The following is a 26,558-nucleotide window of genomic DNA, read 5'->3' on the forward strand; positions in this document are numbered from 1 at the left end:
AGGCGTGTCCATTCTCAGACCGGCGAGACGCTCAGAGGCGCGCGAGCACGAGCACGAGCACGAGCCGGAGAAGAGACGCGCAAAGTTTCCTCGTCTTCGCTCAGATTAACCCCGACTTCTGCGAAGATATTCACGCTCTTTGATGCTGAAGTGTTTGTGCTGAACTGGACTTTGTACCGGATCCGATCCATCACCGCCGGGAACATCTTCATCATCTTCATCTTCATCATCGCCGGATCACCGGGCGCGCGCAGTAAGTCACATCTGTCCGTGAAATCTCTGCTTCATCGAAGGAGCTTAGAGCACCACTAACATTCATACAATAATATCTATCTATCTATCTATCTATCTATCTATCTATCTATCTATCTATCTATCTATCTATCTATCTATCTATCTATCTATCCGGCGGAATGTGCGCTTTATTAAATGATAACTGAATTATAGTTGTGTCTCAACCACACCGGAACAGATATTTGTTCTGTGATATATGACACTATGTTTCATTATTTTCAGCAGCTGTAGAATAATAACTGCTGGAGTCAGATTCCTGATTTTAACTAACGTCATGATCTGTAGTTCCGTTTTTTGTGTGTGTTCTAGCTGAACCTAGTTCTTGCACAATGCGGGGTGAATGGTGATGATGCGTGGAGTGAATTCCTCTACACTGTCTGCTTTCACATCCAACCCTTTTTATTTTCACCAATAAAGTCTGGCACCCATCGGTCCTTCTGTGTTTATCAGCTACAGGAGCTCATCCTCATCCTCATCCTCATCCTCACGAGTCACGACTCAAACCTGTAGAGATCCCCTCTTCCTCTCACAGACGCTCCTCGTCCAAAACCAAGCGAAACAGATCCCAGAGAGGAATGAGCAGACGCAGGTGTGTGTGTGTGTGTGTGTGTGTGTGTGCACCTGGCCGGTCTGTCTCATACACTGATTGGTGTTTTGTGGTAAGGGCTCAGAGGAAACACACCTCCCTCTTTGTCCTTGTGTGTAAGAGTGTTTCAGGCTGGCATTGTTTGCTGGAGCTGGAGCTGGAAGCTCAGTTTAACAGAAACTTTAGACCATTAACAGCCAAACCCTGAGCACACTGTTTTCTCCCAGAAGACTCATCAGATTACAAGCAAACATTAACAGACACATCATCTAAAGCAGCTTGACTGTGATTCAAACATGAGTTACATGTTGTTATCTTCTCCTGAGGCGTCTGTGCTCGTCTGCTCTTCACTATCCAGACTATCACGCTGACGCTTTTAAAAGTCTGTCACTGCTGCTGTTGTCCCGGAGGTTTAGGATGTGTGTTATATTCCGGCCTAATGCTGAACGACACACTGCAAACAGAAGAGTTTGATGAGGAGTGCTGTAGCTCCTAGAGTCTCTTACATAAAGTCCATCTGGGGTTTCAGGTTTGCTGTGTGTGTGTGTGTGTGTGTGGTCCTCTCTTTTCAATCTTCCTCGTGCTGTTCAGTCATCTCCGGAGTAATATAATGACCAAGCAGTTTTCTCTCTCACAAGGAGGAGGTTCACATCATCTCTGGTCTGTAATGCTTCTGAAACCTGATGAAAACAAGCCTTCTTGTACTTGTTCTGAATAGTGTTCATTCCTGTTTGGATGGGGTTCGTTTCGTGAGGTGCTGGGGTAATGCAGTAATTACCAAAACCCTGTCTATGATTTTAATCCCAATTCAGCCGGCCATGACAGTAATTTGACCGGCTTTTTCACAGACTGGACATTCCTACAGATCACAGCATCCTTTAACTGTAAATGTCCTGAAGAAATAACCATGACACTCTCTATATATAGCTTTTGATCGGTTGATCTGGACTTCATCAGACACATCTTAATGGTCTAATTATTGAGTTGATTGTAAAAATGAACTGTGAAGCTTGATTTCCAAACAGGAAATGCCATATAACTTCCTCAGTTCACGATTAGTCTCGAATGCACAGCAGAATATGAAAATCTGCACTTCATAACTTCTCAGAGGGTCAATACTGGCTGTTGCATAATTAAGTTTTATGAGTTTTAGTATATATTGCTAAATACAATATTTAAAGTGAATCAGTATTATTATTAAGTGTGAGACATTTGTTACTCACGTCGAAGAGAAATCATGAATTTTCCGCTCTGGCTATGTGTGTGTGTGTGTGTGTGTGTGTGTGTGTGTGTGTGTGTGTGTGTGTGTGTGTGTGTGTATGTGTGTGTGTGTGTGTATGTGTGTGCATATTTGTGTGTGTGTGTGTATGTGTGTGCATATTTGTGTGTGTGTGTGCGTGTGTCTGTGTGTGTGTGTGTGTGTGTGTGTGTGTGTGTATGTGTGTGTATGTGTGTGTGTGTGTGTGTGTGTGTGTGTGTAATTTGTGGACCAACGGCTGCTGAGTGGTCAAGCAAGCTGCCCTCTGCAGTTTCTCTCACATACACATACTAAGACACTCACAGGTACTCTCTCTCTCACACACACACACACACACACACACACACACACACACACACACACACAGCACCTCTCATAATTCACTCCCATCTTCAGCCAAATGAAATGTCTCGCTGAGAATAATTGGATTTGATAAGACCTGATTCACTTCAGACTTCTGCTCTCAAATTGTGGTGTTACTGAGAGCATCTGTGGCGAAGCGACGTGTGTGTGTGTGTGTGTGTGTGTGTGTGATGGTGGGTGTTGCAGTGGGAGTTATTAAGTAAAGGCTACATGATGCACCGTCCGCTGTTTTATTTGGAAACAAGGGTCTGTTTATCAGTTTAAAGAAGAGTGTGCGCTGATCGCTGTTGATTGTTTACAGCACAATCTTTCCTTTTGGTTCTTTACAGAATACCGTGAAGTGATCTTTCACTTGTCTGTTTATGAAATACGGTGCTGGGATGTTACCGTTGGCCTGTGGAAGCGTGTTCTGGTGTTTGTGTCTGCTGGTTCTGTTGTAGTTATTCTAGATGAGAGTAACATTGAAGCATGAGAGCTTCAGCTCACTAAACCCGTTCATCGCTCAGCTTCAGCTAATTCTCTTCTCGAGCTGATACTGGAAAATTTTACAGGACTATTATAGCTAACAAAAATATTTAAGAAGTACTTAAAATAAAATAAAGGTTATGTGAAGTAAGCCCACACTCGCTGTAAAGCAGCATGACATCTCACCCGCTGATATCTCAGCATGAACCCTGAGGTGTGTGAAACCATCAGCCTACAGACCATCTGACTGAGCAGCACACCACTCCCACACGAACTACATTACCCACAATCCCCCAGTGTGGAGCTGAGTCACAGAGAGCCATCAGGACACGCAGTCGTGTGCTCCACGGGATCTGGCCTGCGCTCATTCAGATTTACACGGCTACGCTCAAACACATAAACAGTTAGAGATGCATCAGGCACGTTAGGATTTATTATTTATTCCTTTAGAATAGAGTGTTTTCTGTCCTGTTTTAGACCCCCTCATCAGAACGCTCTGTTTGAAGAGGAGTGGAGGATTGAAGACTCAGAAGTAAACACCCACCAACACATAAACAACTCAATACATATCAAAATACTCTATACAGATCTGTAAGAAGAGACAAAGCAATAGTGACCACATGATAACAGCTCACACTTGTGCGGTGACATAACTGTCGGCACAGCATCGTCTTTTAGTTTCTTATTTTAAAAATCCTGCATTGAATTATGCATTGTTTGTAAACGGATCCGCAGTAATAAAGTGAACAAAAATCGGAGTTACTTACTGAAACATTTTGGATCTCCTTTTAAAACAAAGTCAATTCACTCTTTCCTAACAATGCTCTCTGCTTAGACCTGCTTAGATCTCTATTGTAAAAGCTACGTGCACGAATCAGTGGGCGGGGCTAAACAGGCAGTGATATAGAATAGGTGGGCGTGGCTAAAGAGGCAGTGATGTTGAGTAGGTGGGAGGGGCTAAACAGGCAGTGAAGTAGAAGCAGGCATTGATTATCTTCTGCAGAGGCAGGGTTTATCCACAAGATGTCATTACGGCAGACTGGCTTCAATATACGCTGTTTTTAGACTAATGCGAAAGTTCTTAGTTTTGAAACAGGATGTTTTTTATAGTACAATGAGATCTTATTTATCAAAAGATAAAGGGGATTTTGGTTTCTATGTTCATGACCCCTTTTTTAAGTCAAAATAGGTAATGCTACGAAAATGCTACAAAGTGCTAAATCATCCAAGAGACATACTTTAAAAATGTAAATGCTAACAATGTGGTAAAACATGGTAAATCATGCTAGTGACATGCTAAAAAGTGATAGAAACAATTAAATCATTCTAACATTGTGCTAAAACATGCTAGCAATGTCCTAAGACCTGCTAACAATGTCTGCCATAATCATGTTAAAACATGGTAGCTACATACTAGTGATGTGATAAAACATGTTAAAAAGTGCTGACAATGTGCTTAAACATGCTAGTAACATGTTTAGTAACAGCAACTTGCTAAAAAGTGCAAGAACAAGCTGGTGATGTGTACAAGCATGCTAACATGCTAACAACAAGTTAAATGATACTGGCCACATGCTTGAACTTAACAAGCAAAAACACAAAAGCAGTAAATTGCCGTCAGACAGTGATGCAAGGCTTTATATCTGTACATGATATTAAATACATAGGAATTGATAATTCTGTTTCTGATTCTAAATGTGATTTATTTTAAGCTTATTGAAACTAAATTAATTTCTCAGTCATACAAACAAGCTGATTTAAGTCCCACGAGTCCTTAGCAGATATTGTTGTGTGCAGCCAGGGTTTGGCACAATTATGGACTTGATGAATTGCTTGCAGTGCCTTACATCACTGTTTGCGGTCTGTGTGCTGCTGTGAGTGTAGCTCTGTGGGCCGTGGGTAGTGTGATTGGCTGCAGATACCATTGGGACCGTCAGATGAAGTGAAGCAGCATCCTAATGAGGGAAAAAAATCAATCGTAAAATTGACTTCTGTATGTGTGCAGGTGTGTGTGGGAGTGTGTGTGTGTGTGTGTGTGTAAGGATGCAGTGAAATGCCGAAACCATCTCCAAAATATCTGCTGCCAGTGTGGAGGAGGGACAGAGAAAAGGAGATTGAGAAATGAACAGAAGATGAAGGACAAGACTGAAGAAACAGTTGCAAATTCCTTTGAAGTTTCAACCATTATGGCTGTTTTGAAATACTAAGCTAGTATTAAAATCCAAACAGAGCTAGCGTATTAAGACATTTGACCTCTGACCTCATTGAGTCATGACTGGCTGATCATGGACAGTGTTTTAACCTGAAATCAGAGTTTGAAATGAAACCTAATGTTCAGCTCTGACACAGCTCAGTCTGCAGTATTTGTGTCACTCATTAACACCTGTGTCAAAACACATCTGGATCACACTTACTAGTGTCAATTCAGGTGTGTGTTTTCATCTTCCAGACATTCAGAGCGTTTCCCAACATCTGCACTCCATCACAAAAATATACCCGTTGAATGTTACACAAAATAACATTTGTCAATTTTGATTCAGATGCATATATTTGGACACTTTATTGCACGGTAATTGCAAATATGTATAAATGTATCATTTAATTTAGAATAGAGTTACTTCTTGACCCACTTAAGTCTATTGTGTTTGAAATATGGTTAAGTTCAATCATTAATGGCAAATTAAAGTATACTTTAATGTTATTTCTATTGACACTTGTATGCCATGTATTTAAATACATTTTTAAAGATGAAGGTGCGATTCAGAACATTTAGAATATATTAACTGTATTTTATCAAACATATCTACATAATATTGAATAACAGTTTAAATGATAACATGCTTTAGTACCGTATTTTCCGGACTATAAGTCACACTTTTTTTCATAGTTTGGCTGGTCCTGTGACTTATAGTCAGGTGCGATTTATTTATCAAAATTAATTTGATATGAACCAAGAGAAATTAACCAAGAGAAAACATTACCGTCTCCAGCCACGAGAGGGCGGAGTTCTAAATAAATGCGACTTATAGTCCAGTGCGACTTATATATATTTTTTTCCTAATCATGACGTATTTTTGGACTGATGCGACTTATAGACAGAAAAATAGGGTATGTCAGTCAGCGCATCAAAATAAGTTTATTTCTGTAAATCATGGCAACAGATTATTACAACATCATGCACATGAAAGTAAAACATTTAATTTTAATTAAAACTTTGAATTCCAAAGGTTACATTTTAAAAGTGTACTTAAGTGTGTTCAGAAATAGACTCTGTTTGAGTCACTTAAGTGGCATTTTATTATATGCAAGTATTTTTTGCATACTTTTAAGATTTAAAGTACACTAGAAGTGCACATTCACTACAGTTAAGCACACTTAAGTCACAAGGTTTGTTCACAATGACTTGTCTGTTTTAGGGAAGCCATGCTCCATTTCTTCCAGACTCAGATCTCTGACACTGTTTCTTGTTAACAAACAAATTTTGCAGACAGGAGCAGACGAGCAAGACGGATGTGATGAGTTCTTCACACTCACCTGAGGTGTGCGATCTTCACACACACACACACCTTCACTCACTCTCGTTTCTTTCTTTGTCTTTGATCTCTCTCTCTCTCTCTCCCTCTCTCTCTCTCTCACACACACACACACACACACACACACTGAGCGCGAGTGCTTGTCTCATTCTCCCTGAGGCGCTGTGATATTTTGAGCGTTAATGAAGTAAAAGCTTTCTTCTCGAATATGCCGTATAGCTCTCTGTGTCACATGGACAGAAATAACTCGATGAATTCAAGCCATTTATACTTTACAAAATATCACAAAACATCGGTAATGACATCCGTAAAACAGCCACAGCTAGGGATAATACGGTAACTTTATTTAATTCATCTTACCTTATAAACCCAGATGGCACAATTCCCATTTCTGGAGAATGATGTTCTGTTCGGTGAGTCATCAGAAGTTGGTCAGATGTTGTGCTGGAGATGTCTGTGGTCTTTCTGAAGGCAACACCTCCGATGTTTGCTCTACCAAACCTCACCAGGACAATGTTAGGCTTCACCAGACCGGTCTCGTTTCTTAATTTATATAATGTGCACTTGTAGTGTACTTCAAATCTTAAAAAGAAAGACTTATATTCAGATAATATACTATCCTTTGAAATAAAAGTTCACTTAAGTGACTCAATGAGAGACACTTTTTAATTTCTAAACACACTTAAGTACACTTTTAAAAAGTTACCTTTGAAATAATGTCAAATTAAAAGATTTACTTCAGAGTTCATTTTAAATCATCATGTTTTGTTGTGTTTTAAAGAAGTACACTTATTCTGATGTACAAATGTATCCAATATTACACTTTAAGTTAATTTATTTTAAATATTAAATGTAAAACTTCATCATTAAATATAGATATATATATAGGTATGTACTGTTTTGTCCCACAGAGCATTTGTCTTCACATACAGTCTGTACGGCTCAACACCGGTTCTCTCGCTGTGTAGTGCTGCTTCTTCTGGCTGTAGATGTGCAAACTAAGCAGAGAGATGTATACACGCTTCTTCTGGAGATGGGGCGGGAATATGAAGCTCGTTTGCATTTAAAGTGATACACACCAAAACTGCTCTTTTTTTAGACTCACCCCAAAAATGCTGAAACTTCACAGACATATTCTGGGGACACCCAAGACCAATATCACATCCAAAAAAAAAAAAAAAGAAAAATCCTAATTTTTATTTATTCTGTGATTCATGTCCACAATTGTACTCGGTGACGTTTCCACCCATAGTTTGAAATTAGTTTTGTTTCCATGGCAGCGATCAGAGTTCTAAAATAGAATAATATGCATCTTGCTGAAGAAACAAAACAAGCAGATAAAACCTAAATCAGCTGGTTTAAAGTCAAAAGGGTTGTTTAGCAGCACGGACTCAACAACTCTCATCTGACATCACATACAATTCTGAATATTTACAAATTTGACAAAGACATGAATGTTTTTTCTGCAAGTTGAAAACTCAGCAGTGACGTGAACATCATTCTGACCTGATAAAACCAGCAAGTCATTGCTGTGTCTTTTGTCTGAGACACACACACACACACACACACACACTGTCCTCTTAGAACAGCCTGTCACTGCCATCTCTCTCTCTCTCAGACACACAGCCTGCTTTTGTCTGCTGTTCTTTATATGTGTGTGTGTGTGTGTGTGTGTGTGTGTGTGAAACAGAGGCAGTCTATGTGTTGAGTGTGAGGATCCCATGTGTGTCTGGCCAGGTTCTTCACATTGTGTGTGTGTGTGTGTGTGTGAGTGTGTTTTGTCTCCTTTTCCCATGACTAAACTCTTAACACCCCTCCCCCTCCACAGGGCCCCAATCCCCTCTCTCTCTCTCTCTCTCTCTCTCTCTCTCTCTCTCTCTCACACACACACACACACACACACACACTTGCAGCACATGCCATTGACTCCTATGGTGTTTATGCAACACTAAATGTTGGACACTAAATAAGTCAAACTTGACACATTCCCACAGTCTCGATTGTCATGGCAACTGCACCTTCACACAGTGATGATGTGTTCCCCAAGGACAGGGAGTGTGTGTGTGTGTGTGTGCGTGTGTGTGTGTGTGTGTGCGTGTGCGTGTGTGTGTGTGTGTGTGTGTGTGTGTGTGTGTGCGTGTGCGTGTGCGTGTGTGTGTGTGCCAGCATCCAAACTTCATTCACCCTGCACATGGCTGATGTCTCCATAACAACGCTTGCCTTTCAACCTGGAGACTGTAACCTAGCAACAGGCAGGAGTGTGTGTGTGTGTGTGTGTGTGTGTGTGTGTGTGTGTGTGTGTGTGTGTGTGTGTGTGTGAACTCAGGCTGATGGTGTGAGAGAGGTGCTCCACCAATCAGAGCGCTTCCTCTGTGACCCCAGCAGGACTGAATGGAGTGTGTTTCTCAGAGGTTTCTCTCACGTGCAGAGCTTCAGAGGACGATGAAGGAAGAGTGTCTGCTTGTTAGGATTTGTTTTACTGTCAGATTCTAGCACTTACTTTATAATTACAATTGACGTGAAATTATATATATTTCTTTCAGTGTCATCAGTAGTAGTGAATTATTCCACAAAGGTTACTGCCTTTGAAAGATCATAAAAATGTATAATTAAATTTTAAGCATTTAAGCAGTTAATTTCAGTATTATTGAGAATATGTTCTTCTTTTGGAGTTTGAAATCAATAGTAAATTAAAGGGTTATATGATGTCGCTAAAATAACATTGTTTTGTGTATTTGGTGTAATGCAATGTGTTCACGCAAGTGAAAAACAAACAAACAAACAACAAAAACATTATTTTCCACAAACTGTACATTATTGTTGCTCCTCTATGCCCCGCCTTTCGATAGCGTGTTGATTTTTACAAAGCTCATCGTTCTGAAAAGCGAGGTGTGCTCTGATTGGCCAGCTGTCCAGTGCGTTGTGATTGGCTGAATACCTCAAGCGTGTGACAGAAATGATGCACCCCTTACCATATTTGGAAACACACTGTGTCTCCATGACAACGATACTACAGCGAGAATAAAAGTTACGCCTTCTTTCTTTGCATAAACATTTGGGCGGAGTTATGCAAGCCTTCCCACACAGTGACGAAGATTTTGGGGGCATTTTTGAATTAAGTGTTTCAGGAAGGAGAGGAGTCTTCACTTTTATAAATAAAAACAATATATATATATATATATATATATATATATGTATATATTAGTGCTGTCAAAATTAGCGCGTTAACGCATTCGATTAATTTGAAATATTTAACGCGTTAAAATAAAATAACGCAATTAACGCGGTTGCAGTTTTTTTTATTTCCAGTTGTGGCCTATGTGTGTTCAACGTGCAAAGAAATATGGATAAGACCAAGGAAGGACTTTTAGACGGAAAGTTTCAGTATAAAACTCTGCCGGATTACTCTTCAGTCTGCCACAAGAAACAGCAACATTAAAATCATGAACTCAAATGTCATTGTTTAAAAAAAAAAAAAAAAAAAAACAATGACTGTAACAGTGCGTAAATCAGACCTTTCTGTAACGCTAACGTTAATAAGCTTAAACGAAATAATTTTGTAGCGGAGTATTTTTTGTACACAGTGCCGCGAACTGTCAATCACCCCTGTACGCGCGCATCACGGTCCTCCTTGCAGCTGCAGCAACTTGCGCTCTCTCTCTTCATCAAGCTTTAAAACAAAAAGGGGACAAAAAGATCATATTGTCTTTGTGCATAGGCTATAGATTAATTAGATAAATAAATATCTAAATTTGTGCCTTGCCGTCTACGGTATTTTTTTAGAACTTAGAAATAAGATGCTTCACTTGTATAACTTAAGGGTGAATGGGTAATGTAGTTTCTGCTCTGGGTGGGATGAATTAGGAAGCTTGCATTGTGAAGGGCGCTCTGAAAATCGGCAGTGCAGGTAAAAGATTAAAACCTCTATTAAAACAGATGTCCAAATGAGCGTACCGGTACGCTACAAGCACGTTCTGGGCGCACTGAGAGGTGGCGGTACGCTCAAGAGCTATATTTGGAAGTGGCGGTACTGAGCACTGGTGCCTACTGGCCCACTTAAAGCACTGGCAATGACTATACTTTGGAATTTTTTTGCAGTCCACTTAGAATTCAACATGGAAATCATTTTTGTTTTTCATTGGCATTGATTGTTTTGAAATTCAAATGGTACTTACATGCCTGTGTTTTTATTTCTGTAATAAATATGGCTTTCAAGCCAACAGTTAATTTGGAGGATATTGATGGTTTATTGCAGGTATGTTGTTTACATGAGAAAATCTGTGTTACAAGTTAAACAAAAATTCCAATAAACAATCATATTTTGAATTTAAATATTTTGAATTTAAATTTAAATGTCTTGAGTTGACATTAATTATTTACATTTTACATTTACATATCCAAAAAGTTTCAGTCTTTTAATTGCGATTAATCGCGATTAATCGCGATTAATTTTTAAAAATTGTGCGATTAATTAGTTAATTTTTTTTAATCGATTGACAGCACTAGTATATATATATCTCTTTGGGTTTGAGACTTTCAACTTTATTAATCTTATATACTGTAGGCGCGAACAGCTTGTAACATGAAATCACATCATGTGACCCCTTTATCATCACTATATGATGTACACTACCATTGAAGTAGGAAAGAAATTAATACTGTCATCCAGGAAGGATGCCCCCAGACGTTTGAACGGAAGAGTATTTCAGCAGTGTTTAGTGAACAAGACCTCGTCTAACTGAGCTAGCAGTCTCTTTAAGACAGAAGCAGATTCTCCTCGTCCGATGTATTTGCATGGTGCACAATCCCAGAAGATCTGCTCATCTTCTCCCACGACATCATCAGATCTACAGGCTTTCAGAAGCACTGGTGACGCGTCTCTAGATGCAGCTTTTACATGAGGGTTAATACAGGCAAATGAACAAATGCATTCTTTCTCACATGATTCTGGATCAATCCACTGATTTATAATCAGAATGTTAAATGAATGCGAGTACAAAAGTGGTTCAGTGCAGAGCAGTGAGGTGTGCAACACTGTCAAAACAGAACTAGTATTTATATCACAGAAGCCTTTCAAAGAGGAAACAAGAATACGCTTATGACACACTCATCTCACAAGAATCATAACACACTAAAAACAACTTAAGTTGTAAATAAATATACTTTTTAAGTACGTTTAGAAAAAAATATGAAAAGAAGAAAAATATATATATATATAATAATAATTAAATGTGTTATTTTTAATTTATAATTTTTTTGTGTGTGAATTTTTCTAGTGATTTTTTTTATTTTTGTTAAAATTATTTCAAGATAAATCCTGATACCCCCCCAGTAGTTTATGAGCGTCACATCTGTGAATCCTGACCCTCCTCTGACACGGTTCAAAGTGAATGGCTGTAGAAGCGTTGTTTTGAGCGTCTGAGGACAGGAGTGATGTGTGTGGAACAGAACACTGCTGAAGTTGTGCTTGTGTTGTTTAATAAGGAAACTGGTTTGTGGATAAATGGAGTTAGAAGGTGACCATAGCAACCCAGTGACCATGGTAACCTAGTGATTGATCAGAATTTAGGAGATCTTCTATGTAGCACACACACACACACACACACACACACACACACTAGTGAATACACACAACTCTGATTATTAAATAAATGCACTCATGCAAATCACACTTGCTTCTATTTTTTACATGTCTTCTGCTGTTACACACATGCATTCACAGATGCACACATACACTCACACACACACACACACACACATGCGTTCACATATGCACACATACATTCTTACACACACACATGTATTAATTTAATAATTTACATTACATTTAATCATTTAGTAGATGCTTTTATCCAAAGCAACTTACAAATGAGAACAACAGAAGCAGTCAGGTCAACAAGAGAACAACAACAGTATACAAGTACCATGACAAGTCTCAGTTAGTCTAATATAGAACACATAGCCAGGTTTTTTTAATTATTTTTTTTATAAATGAAAAGACAAGAAAAAAAGGAAAAGTGCTAGTATTAGTTGGTTAAGTGCTGGCGAAAAAGATGAGTCTTTAGATGTTTCTTGAAAATGAGTAAAGACTCAGCTGTATGAATTGAGATTGGGAGGTCTATCCACCAGCTGGGCACAGTCCAGGAAAAGGTCCGTGAGAGTGATTTTGATCTTCTTTGGGATGGCACCACAAGGCGTCGTTCACTTGCAGAGCACAAACTTCTGGAGGGCACATAGGATTTAACCAGTGAGTTTAGGTAAGTTGGTGCCGTGCCAGTGGTCGTCTTGTAGGCAAGCATCAGTACCTTGAATTTGATGCGAGCAGCTACTGGTAGCAGTGTAACCTGATGAGGAGAGTAGTAAAATGAGCTTTTTTTGCCTCATTGAAGACAACCCTCGCTGCTGCATTCTGGATCATTTGCAGAGGCTTGACAGTACATGCAGGAAGAGCCAGGAGAGCATTACAATAGTCCAGTCTGGAGAGAACAAGAGCTTGGACAAGAAGATGGGTTGCTTGCTCTGACAGGAAGGGTCTAATCTTCCTAATGTTGTATAAGGCAAATCTGCAGGACTGGGTCGTTGTAGCAATGTGGTCTGTGAAGCTTAACTGATGATCCACCACAACTTCTTGGTTTCTGGCTGTCTTGGAAGGAGTTATGGTTGACGAGCCCAGCTGTATAGAGAAGTTGTGATGAAACGATGGGTGAGCTGGAATCACCAGTAGTTCAGTCTTTGTAAGGTTAAGCTGAAGGTGATGGTCATTCATCCAGCTAGACATGTCACTCAGACAGGCTGAAATGCGAGCAGCTACCGTCGGGTCATCTGGCTGGAATGAGAAGTAGAGATGGGTGTCATCAGCGTAGCAGTGATAAGAAAAGCCATGCTTCTGAATGACAGATCCTAATGACGTCATGTTGATGGAGAAGAGAAGTGGTCCAAATACTGAGCCCTGAGGAACCCCAGTAGCAAGGTGTTGTGACTTAGACACATCACTCCTCCAAGACACACTGAAGGATCTGTCAGAGAGGTAGGACTTAACCCACAGGAGAGCTGTTCCAGAGATGCCCATCTTTCTGAGGGTGGACGGCAGAAATGTGGTGTTTAAAGGTGTCAAAAGCAGCAGACAGGTTCAGTAAGATGTCCCTGTGTTTTCCACATTGCAGAAATGACAGGCTTGTTCCAAAATATCTGTGCAGGGTTTGTTTCTTACTGTTTGTAATCAGAAATCCTGAATCATGATCCAAACACTCAGATCCTCACTCTGTATGTGTGTGTGTCTGTGTGTGCGTGTGTGTGTGTGTGTGTGTGTGTGTGTGTGTGTGTGTGTGTGTCTGTCTATATATGTGTGTGTGTGTGTCTGTCTATATGTGTGTGTGTGTGTGTGTGTGTGTGTGTGTCGCAGTGATGTGCTTCACATCTGGTATTCGTGGTATTCCAGCACTCTGTGTCGGAGCGAGGCCAGACTGTAGGATGAGATGAATGCTTTGACTCTTTGCTGAAGGCGCACATGCAGGACAAACGCATTGCTCCAGAGGTCAGAGGTCAAGCGTGTCAAACGAGTGCTGCAGAAGGAGAATGAGGCGGATTTCCTCCACTCTTGGGAAAACTCTGGTTGCCATGGAGACCCAGCTGTGAGTGGCCAGCCGGCCTCACTTCCTGCCGTTACCGTGGTTTCACTTCCTCTGTGGGTGGCGGAAAAAACAGCAGCAAGACGTAAATGACTCTTCCTCTCTTTCCTCTGCTGACTATCACTGTTCCTTCTGTGTATAGTGTTGTTAATTTATATTTGTTCAGCACTTAGTATTTACATATTAAATGCTGAATAAATATAAATTAACAACATGTAATATATGGGTTTGGTTTAGGGGTAGTTGTCATGAAATTTAGCATAATTTACTTTTTCCTTTTTTTTTACTGTAAGTGCATTCATGTAACATAATAGGGACACTGGAAAATAAAGTGTTACAAAACAAATAAAAATAAGTATTATTATTATTTTTAATTTTAAGTTTCATTGTAATACATAGCTAAGATAAAAAAAAATTCAAAGCAATTAAAAGTAAATAAATAACTGACACCCATGTGTGTAAATCAAATGAATTTCCTTATAAAAATTAATAAAATAAATAAAAAACACAGAATCAAACAGAAGTTAGAATGAATGCTCCTTGGCTTGCGGTGGAAATCTCCCCATAGCGCTGCCTTCAGCACTAATACCAGTAATACAAGTTTTATTTTTGGGTGAATTATCGCTTCTAGACATGTAAGATATTCCTGAGTGAGTGTGCGGGTCTGAATATGCCAGATGTTAGGGATACCGAAATCTGTAAATACTGAACATCTGTTGGAGGCTGCAGGAACAGCAGATGTATGATGGGTGGAGAAGAACACAATTAAAATCATGCCTAGATTCTTGAGAGGCAAAGACCTTCCTCTCGTCTTCCTTTCCATCTCTCTGTTTAACTCGTCCTTCTTCAGCTTGATGGAGCTGTTTCTGGGAAAACATCACGCTCACTTATAAACAGGTCCACACACACACACACACACACACACTGACCAAAGCCTCTCACTGAACACACGCTGACAAACACTTTCTAAAAGCTGATAAACAGCACAGTTTCTCTGCAGTCGTTCTGACTGAGTTTCTGTCTCAGTGATGATCTGCTGGATTTATCTAATTAATACTCAGCATACTGAACAATTGTTGGTTTTCTGTAGTGTGCTCGAAATGAAACCTGCTTTTCTGGTAGCTGATATTGTTTAATACTGATCTCTCTCTCTCTAGAAGACAGAGACTGGTGTGGTTATTATGGCTCTCGGAGTGTGTATCTGAAGCGAGCGTCTGTCTGTTGAAAGCAGTGACTGTGTCTGAGCGTAACTGAGCGTAACACAGTGCTTTAACTGCATTAGTTTCCACTATCATTAAACATCACACTTTCAACCTTCCCACGATACAGACGAGCCACTAATGTCAGAGAAACAGCAGACGTGAGCTCATATCCAACAATCTAACAGTGACAGCACACAGCAACACATTCCCTTACTCAACTTCAGCTGCGCTAAAGATCATTACAGCACGCTACTGAAGATAAATAAATCCTTTGAGGATGTTTTTCTAAAAATAATAATTCAATATCAACAGCACTAATTGGAAAGCGTTTTGTTTCACTCCCTCAAAAAATTGTTTGATAGTGAATCCAGGCAACTGTCTCCATGGCAACTATACACGGGTTAATTTCATGCAGTGTTAAATAATAACACAGAAAGTGTAGAATAAGTCAAGTGAGCAAATATATACACCAATCACAACATGATGCTCCGTATGATATACACTCATTTACTGATCAAATCTGCAAATCATGGTCAGACAGACAGACACACAGACAGACAGATAGATATAAAGACAGACAGACACACACACACACACACACACACACAGAGACAGACAGACAGACAGACAGACAGATGACAGACAGAGACAGAAAGACAGACACACAGACAGACAGACAGAGAGACAGACAGACAAATGACAGAGAGACAGACAGACATACAGACAGACAGATGATAGACAGACAGAGACATACAGATAGATGACAGACAGACAGAGACAGACAGACAGACAGACACACACACAGACAGAGACAGACAGATGACAGACAGACAGAGACAGACAGACAGACAGACAGACAGACAGACAGACAGACAGAGACAGACAGACAGACAGACAGAGACAGACAGACAGACAGACAGACAGATGTCAGACAGACAGACAGACACACAGACAGATAGACAGAGACAGACAGACAGACAGATGATAGACAGAGAGACAGACAGACACACACACACACACACACACACACAGAGACAGACAGACAGATAGACAGACATATGACAGACAGACAGACAGACAGACAGATGACAGACAGACAGACAGACAGATAGACAACAGTGTGTTTGTGGGCTGTAGCTTTCAGCCGCTCAGTCTGTGTATTTCAGACATTTGGAGCGTGTGTGATTGTGTGAGAGCTGTCCAGTAATAGATGTTCGTCCGGAGGCTGATTGTTTTAGGGAAGGCAGATGAAGTGATATCTCTGGACCTGAGCTGCTGAGAGGTTCGTCTCGTGGCAGTGCGATGATTTCTGTTAAAAGCAGGAGATTATTCAGATGCGCCTCCAGAAATGACTCGTTTTTCTGTGTGTTTAATGAAGTCAGAGATGCTCTCTATTGCTGTATACCTGCCATTACTAGTTACGCAAAGTGGCATTGTTTAAAAAGGCTTGAGCTGTTATTAAGAAAAACCTCTTGAAGTTTGGTAACCATTATACAGTATAATAGTGGAATAATTGACTCATCAGATTAAAAACAAGCTCACGGCTCAGCTGTGACTCCTAGGGGTGTCCATTCAGTTTCAACAATTTAGCAGTCAAACATCAATTATTCCTCGTGTAAAGAATCTTGATTTGGTCAATGACTTTAATTACTGCTCTCTATGAAATAGCCTTTTCTTTTCAGTTGAATTGTTTTTATCCTGCTTAACATACAGACTCCTTTTATACTTGGATGTATGTGAGTATTTAGGATTTGTTTTCATGTTAAAATGGCTTAAGTCTCTAATTGACTCAGCTTTTAAAATGTAACACACAGTCAATATTTCCATTCTATCTGTAGTGTTATTTTAATAAACCACTGACATATTGTTAAAGGTTTTATATTTAAATTTTTATATTTTTCTCTTTTCATGTTTTAGTTCAAATTTGACTAATTGTGTATTTTTTTGTGTGTGTGTGTTTATAGGATAATCATTATAATTATTATTTAACTCCTTTTTACTTCAGTTTTGGTTTTAATTTAATTCAGTTTTATTTAGGGGGGTTAGTTTGAGTTAACTATACGTAATAACCCTGTTTCAGCCTTTCTTACCACGTGTCTTTCTTGTGTTTATAGTATTGCTATAGCTCAAAAACCTCTGTGCTACATTGGAAATTTGTCAGCCTTCTTTAGATTCTCCTTCAGAATCTGCACATCTAATTTAGACCGTTCCAGCTGTGCGTGTGAGACAGTAAATGTGTCAAACTTTGTGCATCATTGTTCAGTGTCTCCTGATGTGTGTGACTCTCCTGCTGGAGGCTGGATTGAGGTCAGCAGCAGATCAGAGCGCTTTACAGACAGCAGCAGATAAACAGCAGCGTGTTAGAACTCTCTGCACGGATATGAAATCTGTGTAAGCGTGTGTGTGTGTGTGTGTCTATGGGATGCCTTTGTATGTTTCCCGGTCTTTCTATTTCTTCCATCAGTGGAGTGACATTGAGGTTGATGAATGTGGAATGTTTGCTCTGTTAAACCGGCTGCCGCAGCACAAATGATGCATTGTAAGATCACAGAGGCGTCCATCTTGGCTCTGGATCCCGCACAGTTTCCTCAGACCTCTGTCCTCGTGTGGGCTGGGAGCTGCAGAAGCGTTTGGATTGATTTGTTTGCCATCACAGTGAATGTGTCCGCGGTGTCTCGTTCCACGTCTCTGTATTTTGACAACATGATGATAATACTGCTGGTCGTGAGGGAGAAATGTCTGAGGAAGTGGGAAGATCCTGTGCTGGTTAGCTGTGATGTTCGTGAGCTCCACTAGAGGGAGACAGAGAGCAACAACACCACGACCTTTGACCTTAGATTCTCAGAGTCTGTCCCAGTACACACACTTGGCCACTTGAGAGTGTGCGAGACTGGTCTGATGAATGTCAAATGTCACTGCCCTTCATAGACACTAAATACACACTTACAGGGCTTCGGAGCGATATGTGAGGTTGAATATATCCCATCATTCATGTTTAGAAACACACACGAGCTCACAGGGTTTCTGCAGCTCCTAAAATGGCTTAAACTGCACTTCCACAAATGAAGATGTTCTTACATCAGATGAGAGTGTCTTCATTTCATAAAGTGCACTGTTTCCCTTTGACTAATCATAAACACTTTATTTTGACCCTTTTCTTATATAACAAGACTTCCAAGACTTCTGTCATTTTGCTTCTCTAGTAACATTTGCACTGGAAAACAAGGCTTTTTTGGAAATTTAATAAATTAATCAAATTCTTGGAATTTGTATTTTCAAACGTGTTGTTACTAAAGGACATTTTCGTTCACAGACCACACCGATGGATTGTGTCCCATTGTTATTATTTAGCTTTTCTTTATTTGGTCTGGAAGAGTCATACATTTCCCTTCATGAACTTGTGCACTGATCCGTTCCTTCTGTTGTCTTTCCCAGAGGATGTCTGAATACAGCTCGCTGTTGAGTGATCTGTCTGAGAACATCACTAATGAAGACCTGGAGCAGCTGAAGTCGGCCTGTAAAGACGACATCCCTGAAGACCAGAGCAATGCCATCACCTGCTCCAAAGACTGGTTCAGTTACCTGGAGAAGAATGACAAACTGGCACAAGGTGAGGAAGACGCCGGCCTCTCAAGACTCAGTCAGTGAAGTGAACTTTGCATTTCCTCTCCCTCAGACAGTGTGGATGAGTCAAGCTGAGATTACACTGACAATATTCCTCTCAAATATCATTTGGTTTTAATTTCATAGTATTAAAGCATCCTGCGATTGATCATGAGTAAACATGAACCGATGATGTTTGACACAACCACCTTTGTGAACTCTAGCAAACTATTAAAAATATAATATAATATACTTTTAAAGAATACACTTAAGTGTGAACTTGTTTGTTTTTCTGCTATAATTGTAAATAAAATATAGTATATGATTAAAATTAAATAAAAAATAAAAAAGTTTGAATTTACATTAAATGCAATTCACTTTTGAGTGTTTTTTGACCCACTTATAGGATTTTTGTACATACTGTTGAATGCATTTATAATCAACTAAAATATTATTTAATGTAATTTCAACTGAAACTTGTATTGGCATGTATTTAAATATATGTGTAAAGATGAAGTTGCTGTTTAGTACAGATTAAGCATTTACAGTCTATTAACTTTAAATGTGATATTGGCTAACACGTTTAAACAAACAGTCATTTAAATGTACTTTAAAGTAACTTAAGTGTGTTTACAAACAGTCTTGAAAGTTACTCTAAGTCACTTAAGTGGCCTTTGATTTAACTATTATATTGTCTGCAAGTAAGTTTGGTTACTTTATTTTCATTATTAAGCAATTAATATCTATCAAATTTAAATGTAATATTGGGTAACACACTACAAACCTTTCAATTCAATTCAAGTTTATTTGTATAGCGCTTTTTAAAATACAATTCGTTACAAAGCAACTTTACAGAAAATTACGTTTCTACAATATTTAGTAGTAGCTTAACAAACAAACTACTTAAAACAGTAATTTAAGATGTACTTTAAAGTACAACTTAATTTACCTTAATTGCAAAGGTCAATTTTACTTAAGTGTGTTTACAAACAGTCTTGAAAGTCTCCTTAAGTCACTTAAATGGGCTTTTATTTAACTCATATTATATTGTCTGCAAGTAAGATTGGTTACTTTATTTCAATCTGCTGATCCGTTGTAGTTTTTACATGTACTTAGTATACGTTTAGGGTTTGGCTTGGGGTTACTTGCATGAAATTATACATAATTAATTGTTATTATAATAGAACATTAAACGTGTGTTATAAGGAAACCTTAAAATAAATAGTTACTGTGCAGTGTTTTAAAATATACTTAAAAGATTTTATGTGCACATTGAATACAATTAAGCACACTTCTGTTTCACAGGGGAGGCGCCACATTTAAATATTGTGAAATATTTTATATTCCAAAAAAGGAAACAAGTTTTAATGTGTTTGGAGCAGCATGTTTATTGCACAGGCGTGTGCTGATAGTTTGATAAGACGTCTCTGTGTTTGTCTTGCACAGATAACCTGTCCTACATAGAGCACATCTTTGAGATCTCGCGGCGGCCGGACCTCTTGACCCGAGTCATCGAGTACCGCACGACCGTGCTGAAGATCTCCGAAGACGAAGAGATCGACACCAAACTCACACGCATCCCCTCGGCCAAGAAATACAAGGGTACTCCACGCTTCTCTTCAACACTCTCTGTGTCCTCTTCTTACTCTTGGTCTGTAACAGAGCGTTTCTCCTCTTTATCATTCCTAGATATCATTCGCCAACCGTCAGAGGATGAGATCATCAAACTGGCCCCTCCTCCCAAAAAAGCATGAGGTTATACTGCTCCTACTCCCTGGCACTTCATCTTGCCCATCATCATCACCAAACCACGCCCACTGCCCCGCCCACTCCACCGAATAGAAGCCAAGTAGCCAATCAGATCGCCAAGATGCTTTCCAGCCACGCCCATGCCACGGAGGCTCAGAAAACTGAACGAAAGACAAAGAAATGGACCAAAAGTCTTGAGAAGTGAACAGGTCATAGGTCAGGTTGTGTGTGGGAATGAAAAACAATCATTCTGTGTTCGCTGACGCTCATGTGGAATAGTGTATGTGTGAGAGAGAGTTCATTCACACCCTCGACAGCGTTGAGTGCGATCGTCACGTCGGTCAGACCAACGCTGTTCATGTCTTAATGTGGAGAAACTGGTTTAGCCACTGATCGTTGTTCCTTTAGACACATTTATTCCTGGTTCGTATCGTGGGTAGACTCCAGGTCGGTACATTCCCTTTAATACACGACTCACATCAACATTTAAAAGTGTTACAGAGAATCTGTCTCTGAATTTGTGTGATTGCCACTTAGAAAGCCAATATTTGCCTTCTTTAGAAATGAAATGAATTATTGCAGGGTATGCAGTTACCTAGTAGATAATTAATATTGCTTTTAATATGTCTGTATGTCATACTTCTAGGAAATATAGTTTATTAAAGGATCAGTTATAGAATAATCACCGTTTTGTATGAAATGACAGAATGCTTATATATCAGCATAAATTAAGTTTGTTAAAATTAATGGCAGAAAAAGTTAGACGTCTATCTTCTATTATTAAATCTATAACGGGCATAAAAACACAATCAGAACATGCTAAAACACAAAATAAAAATCAATGTGTTTGGTAAAGTTTTAGCTCCGTCTCCAGTATTTGCATCAGGAGATAGAAGGCATATTTTTTTTTTGTTAAAACTTTAAATTGCTTAATTTGACTACTTCTACTGTGATGTATTTATTCAGATGCCTCAGTATGCGTCATGTGAAACATTAGGATGACATCACATATATTTCCTGTTGATCATTTATATACTGATAGAGCCTAAGAAACAGCTGCAACTATTTAAATCACATATGTGGTTAAAAAAATGTATTAATGGATAATAAACTGCAGCAATCAATATGTGGCCAAAAGTCTGTATGGATCACATCATGTATCCTACAGCACATCGTTTAGCAGTTTTCATCTATTTTTCATCCTAACACAGTATATTAAGATGTGCTGTGTTGACAAATATTGATATCATGGTTATGATTGTGATATTCCTTCGCCTTTTACTCGCACCATCTGCTGAAAGACTGTTTAACACGACTCTAAATGCGCTCGATCACTGTGTCATGGCTCAGCTCCTGCAGACTGTTGTTTTCCTGCGATGAAGCCGAAGCGGTTATCGAGGACACGACATTCGTGTTTTATGCATCTGTATTTCTGCCCACGCATGAGGCCCGCAAATCTTACACTCAATATGGAAATACGCATTTCTAAAAGCTTGGGATATTTGGAAAGCTGGATAGTGACTGTTCCTGAACAAAATGACAGTTCTGATTTATTTACCCACCCTGCATAGTCGAAAGTCCTGAATGATCTTTTCCATACAATAAAAGTCAATAAGGACTATACATGTGTGTGTGTGTGTACACACGCACACACACATACACATACACGCACACACACACGCGCGCACACACACTCAGATCTATAGATGCTTGTTTCTGCCATGAATAAAATAATAAATATATAGATACACATATTAAAAAGGTAATTGTGACTCTGTATCTAAAAATCACTGAATTCCGGATTATTATTATACAATTCTGACTTAAAAAATAAATAAAAAGTGATAATTTTAATATATATTGTACATTCGCAATTCTGAGAAGAAAAGTTATAATTGTGAGATGAAAAGTAGCGTTAATAAACCGTAAATAACAACATAACAAAAAGTTTTTATTATTGTGTGGCTGAAAAACTAAATAAAACTGAACTGTAACCTCAGTTACACTTTTATAACTTGCGATTCTGAGGAAGAGGCCAAACCTGAAGTGTTTAATTTTTTTTTTAAATGTTAAACTCAAAATTCCAAGCTATTAACTTGCAATTATGAGCTATAAACTTTCAATAAAAAAAAAAAAAAATTAGCTAAAAAGTTGGAATTACTTTTATATATATATATTTATTTATGCGGTAGCAGAAACAAACTGTGATACGAATCTCATTTGCACGTCTGCGTATTTTTACATGGTGCATCGCATTCATTCAGCAGACAAGAACCTAAAGCATTTAGTATCAATAACGTCAAACCTGGCTATATTTCAAATTTACATACATTTAAATATAAATGAGTTTATATATTTTTACTGTATTTTGGTCTTTCTGACACAACACTATCGTTTGACGTCAGGACTAGAAATTCATGATTTCTTCTCGGTCTCTTATTCCTCTTTCATTGTATGCAAAAGTTTTTTCAGTCCAATAGATACTAAAACAAAAGAGAGGATGAGTAAATGACAGAATGTGATAAGATCAGCGCGTAAAATCCCACGTCACAAACGATCCCTTCGAAAAACAGATTGTACATTACTCTATTTATTGTAGTTTTATGTTGTTGCCGTTGCTGTATTGATGTTGTTTCTGATTGTGCACAGATGTCATCTTGTGATTTTGCGGCGTGTGACGTTGTGACTGTGGTGATGTTCCCTGTCTAGTGTCTCTCCGGACACACGGCCAAATGCTCGTCAGACACACCGTGATCGCTTTTGAACAGATTTGTTTCTCCATTAGTTTAATGATTACAGTTGGTTGAGTTTGTTTGCATCCTCAGTCCTGACTGACTTCTCTGTGATCTACCAACCAAACGTCCCCAGACCAGCAACCAAGGGCTTCAGATGTGCTCACGTCATCCATCGCACACTCGATTAGATGTGGTCCTGTCGATCTTGTGTTGTGTGCATGTCTGTGATCGGCAGATTCGTCTCGATCAAGAGCCTCTGTTCAGCACTGTGCTTTGCGCTCGAGATCAGTTTACCAGGTGTGTTTCTAAAACACAGCGCCTCCACTGGAGAACATCGGAAAAGCCATATTATTATTGCTTGTGCTTTTCCATGTTTCTTCTTTTTTGAACAATAGAGGCGTATTCGGATGAATTTCCAGTTTCAGCAGATTGATGGAATATGGTTTACTTTCCTCACAGTGTCTTTCTTTAGTTTAACACCACTTCTTTTCCTCTATGCAGAGATTATTGGGCAGTGTGCACAAGCGTCTCCTCTTCGCGACGTCGGTAATAACCACTACATGCAAGATTGGCCAAATGAAACCGCTGAAGCCATAGACGCATAATCATGTCTTTTGATTGTCAAATTGGATGTCAGAGTATTAAAACATATCAGCCTTGATAATGCTGCAAAAGCTCCTGAAGATTTGTCGCTATTGGCGTAACAGAAACCCGACTCGAGGTGTTTTATCCTGCGTCTAAAACAAGTTCTACTGAAACTAACTAAAAAATTACCACAGATATAAATCTTGTTTAATCCTATCCACATCTGAATATGCATTTTTTTTTAAATGCATAAAGAAAATTAAGCTTATGTTTTTGAACCACACAGTTTTTGATATTGACATTTGCTTTCGTCATAAACATTAAAATGCAAAAACCTAAAAAAAAAAAAATGGCTTCATTTTCTTTTGCGCAATATGCTTTTCTTTCTTTTTTTTTAGTTCTGACTAATGTTTGGTTCTTAAGTTGTACATACAAATATGTTGTGGATTTATGAAAGTGTTGTATTATTATTAATTTATTTAATGCTCTGTATCTTGTTCTGGTTTGTGTACTAACTGGTCAAGCGGGAGGTGTTCATTCATCAGATCAGATCTGTTCTGTTGGGTTTATCAGAGGGATCAATATCCTTTTCTATACTTTCTTTTTTGATAACTTTACATTATAATTTATGTGTTTTTTCATCATATCATTCTTTTGTATTGTAGTGTTGTTCCTAATGCTTGTTCTCTTTATTAGTAATGCTTCTCAGCATAAAATGAGTGTGTAGTAACCATGCCTTTGTCACGTTGTGAACCGTTCGTATGAGAGGCCACTGGCTGTAAATGCAAGAAAAGCATCTGTCATTTAACACACGTTTGAAGTTCCCCGTCAGAGTGTGAGACTGAGAAACGTGTGATCAGTTTGTGTAGAGACTGAAACACTCATCGTCGGTCGATGATGACTGAGATGATCAAAAATGGATTGTAGGGCTATAGTGTGTACTTTGATTACAGGAATTATGAAAGTAAATATGATCAGATAACTTCTGCAGGGTGAATCTCACGAAGACTTTAGAAGGCCATTTAACCCCCCCAAAATGTAAGTATTATTTTGTATGAAGAACAGGATTTTGTTTTTTGGACTATAATATTTATTTGACATTCCTAGCTAATAAGGAATGACATCTGATGTTAGTTAATGTTCAAGTAAAATTCTTTCAAAGTTATGAACAAAGACGTTCTTCTAAAGGGGAAGTTCAGCCAAAAGGACAATTCTGTCATCATTCACTCATACAGGTGTGGAACAACTCGAGGATGAGTTTTTTTTTTCTCCCGTTGAACACAAAAGATATTTTGAAGAATATTGATAACCAAAAAGTTGACGGTAGCCACTGACTTTGACGGTATGGAAAAACTAAATACAAGGCAAGTCATTAGTTGCCATCAACTATTCGATTACCAATATTCTTCAAATTCTGGGGTGAGCTATCCCTTTGATGTTCACCAAAATAAATAAATAACACTCTCACCCACACAGTTTTTTTCTACTTGTTTAAAAAACGTTAAGACGATATTTGAAAGTAATGTTCCATAATGTTTGCTAAATGTTCAAGTGGAGTGTTCCCCTAATCTGTGAAAGCCTGCCTTGACTTATTTTCTAAATTTGAGTGAATATAATAATATATATTTTTGGCCCAGATATATTTCTTGAGTGTTTTCGTGAGATTCCCACGCTTCATCAAGTGTTATTGGTTTTAGCATAGAGACATTGTGACTTTATTTCTCTGTTTCTTGACTTCACATTCCTACATCTTTGAGGTGGAAGCATAGACCTTGTAGAGGTTTGAGCTGAAGAACTGATGGTAGACACGTTAGACGAGTTTATGCTACTGTAGAAATGGAAAGGTGAATAGAGAGACATATCATAGATGGATAATATAATGCACATTTGTAGCAAGAAAAACAAATATGAACACATGTGAAATGATTGTGCAGATGAGAGCTGTTAGAGTTTACACTGAGGACTAATGCTCGTGTGTCAGCGTGATCTGTGTTTGTCCAGAAACAGCCTGTAATCTGAGTTTCTGTGGCTCTGGAGGCTGTGCTGTGCTGTGCTGTGTGAACTGAAGCGGATCATAGAGTTGCTTGACATTGTAACAGATATTGTGATAACTCTGGTTGGTCTTAGACTCTTGCTGAAGGACTTTTTTGTTTTGGCATGTTTCGGTCATTGCATATTTATTTATTGATGTGATGCTCTTTTTATTTCTTTTCAAAGTCGCTTCATAAGACACTTTAGCTTGAAACCGCTTTGCAGATCGCTGATGTTCTCGCTGATTGGACTGATGTCTAATTTTTCTCTTCTGACATTAAACCTCCTCGAGCGGAGTGCTGTTAGCATTTCTTCAGTAATTCTGTTTGCTTTCTATCTTTTGTCTTACCTTACAGCAAACACAGTGATGGACACTCAGTATGGAAATCTGTTTGTGAACTATATCTAGAAATGTGGCTTCTCTCTCGGAGTAAATTAGGCTGAACCGAAACGATGCCGTTTTGTCATTGTGCTTAAATGAATACATAAATATTAAATTCTATATTAAAATATATTTGCTAACCTA

General features: G+C 38.7%; 1 protein-coding gene across 2 annotated transcripts; it reads left to right on the top strand.

Annotated features, from left to right (window-relative positions):
• On the top strand, positions 1 to 26,558 carry LOC127962375 (astrocytic phosphoprotein PEA-15). 2 transcript variants are annotated; one of them, XM_052561949.1, is made up of 5 exons: positions 1 to 253; positions 745 to 883; positions 18,765 to 18,939; positions 20,379 to 20,534; positions 20,622 to 26,558. In XM_052561949.1, exons 3-5 carry the CDS (start codon positions 18,768 to 18,770, stop codon positions 20,684 to 20,686), a joined length of 393 nt encoding a protein of 130 aa, XP_052417909.1. In that variant the 5' UTR covers positions 1 to 253; positions 745 to 883; positions 18,765 to 18,767; the 3' UTR covers positions 20,687 to 26,558. The 2 variants fall into 2 exon arrangements, with proteins under 2 accessions (XP_052417909.1, XP_052417908.1); XM_052561948.1 differs by lacking the exon at positions 745 to 883 and having other exon boundaries at positions 4 to 253.

This window comes from Carassius gibelio, chromosome B7 (genome assembly GCF_023724105.1).
Source record: "Carassius gibelio isolate Cgi1373 ecotype wild population from Czech Republic chromosome B7, carGib1.2-hapl.c, whole genome shotgun sequence".
NCBI classification, from domain to species: Eukaryota; Metazoa; Chordata; class Actinopteri; order Cypriniformes; family Cyprinidae; genus Carassius; species Carassius gibelio.

What these genes read in the sequence shown, in the direction of transcription:
- LOC127962375 (XM_052561949.1), top strand. Translation starts at nt 18,768, where the DNA reads ATGTCTGAATACAGCTCGCTGTTGAGTGATCTGTCTGAGAACATCACT. An exon ending in GAATGACAAACTGGCACAAG is followed by an intron (nt 18,940 to 20,378) that starts GTGAGGAAGACG and finishes TGTCTTGCACAG; the next exon opens with ATAACCTGTCCTACATAGAG. An exon ending in CTCGGCCAAGAAATACAAGG is followed by an intron (nt 20,535 to 20,621) that starts GTACTCCACGCT and finishes TATCATTCCTAG; the next exon opens with ATATCATTCGCCAACCGTCA.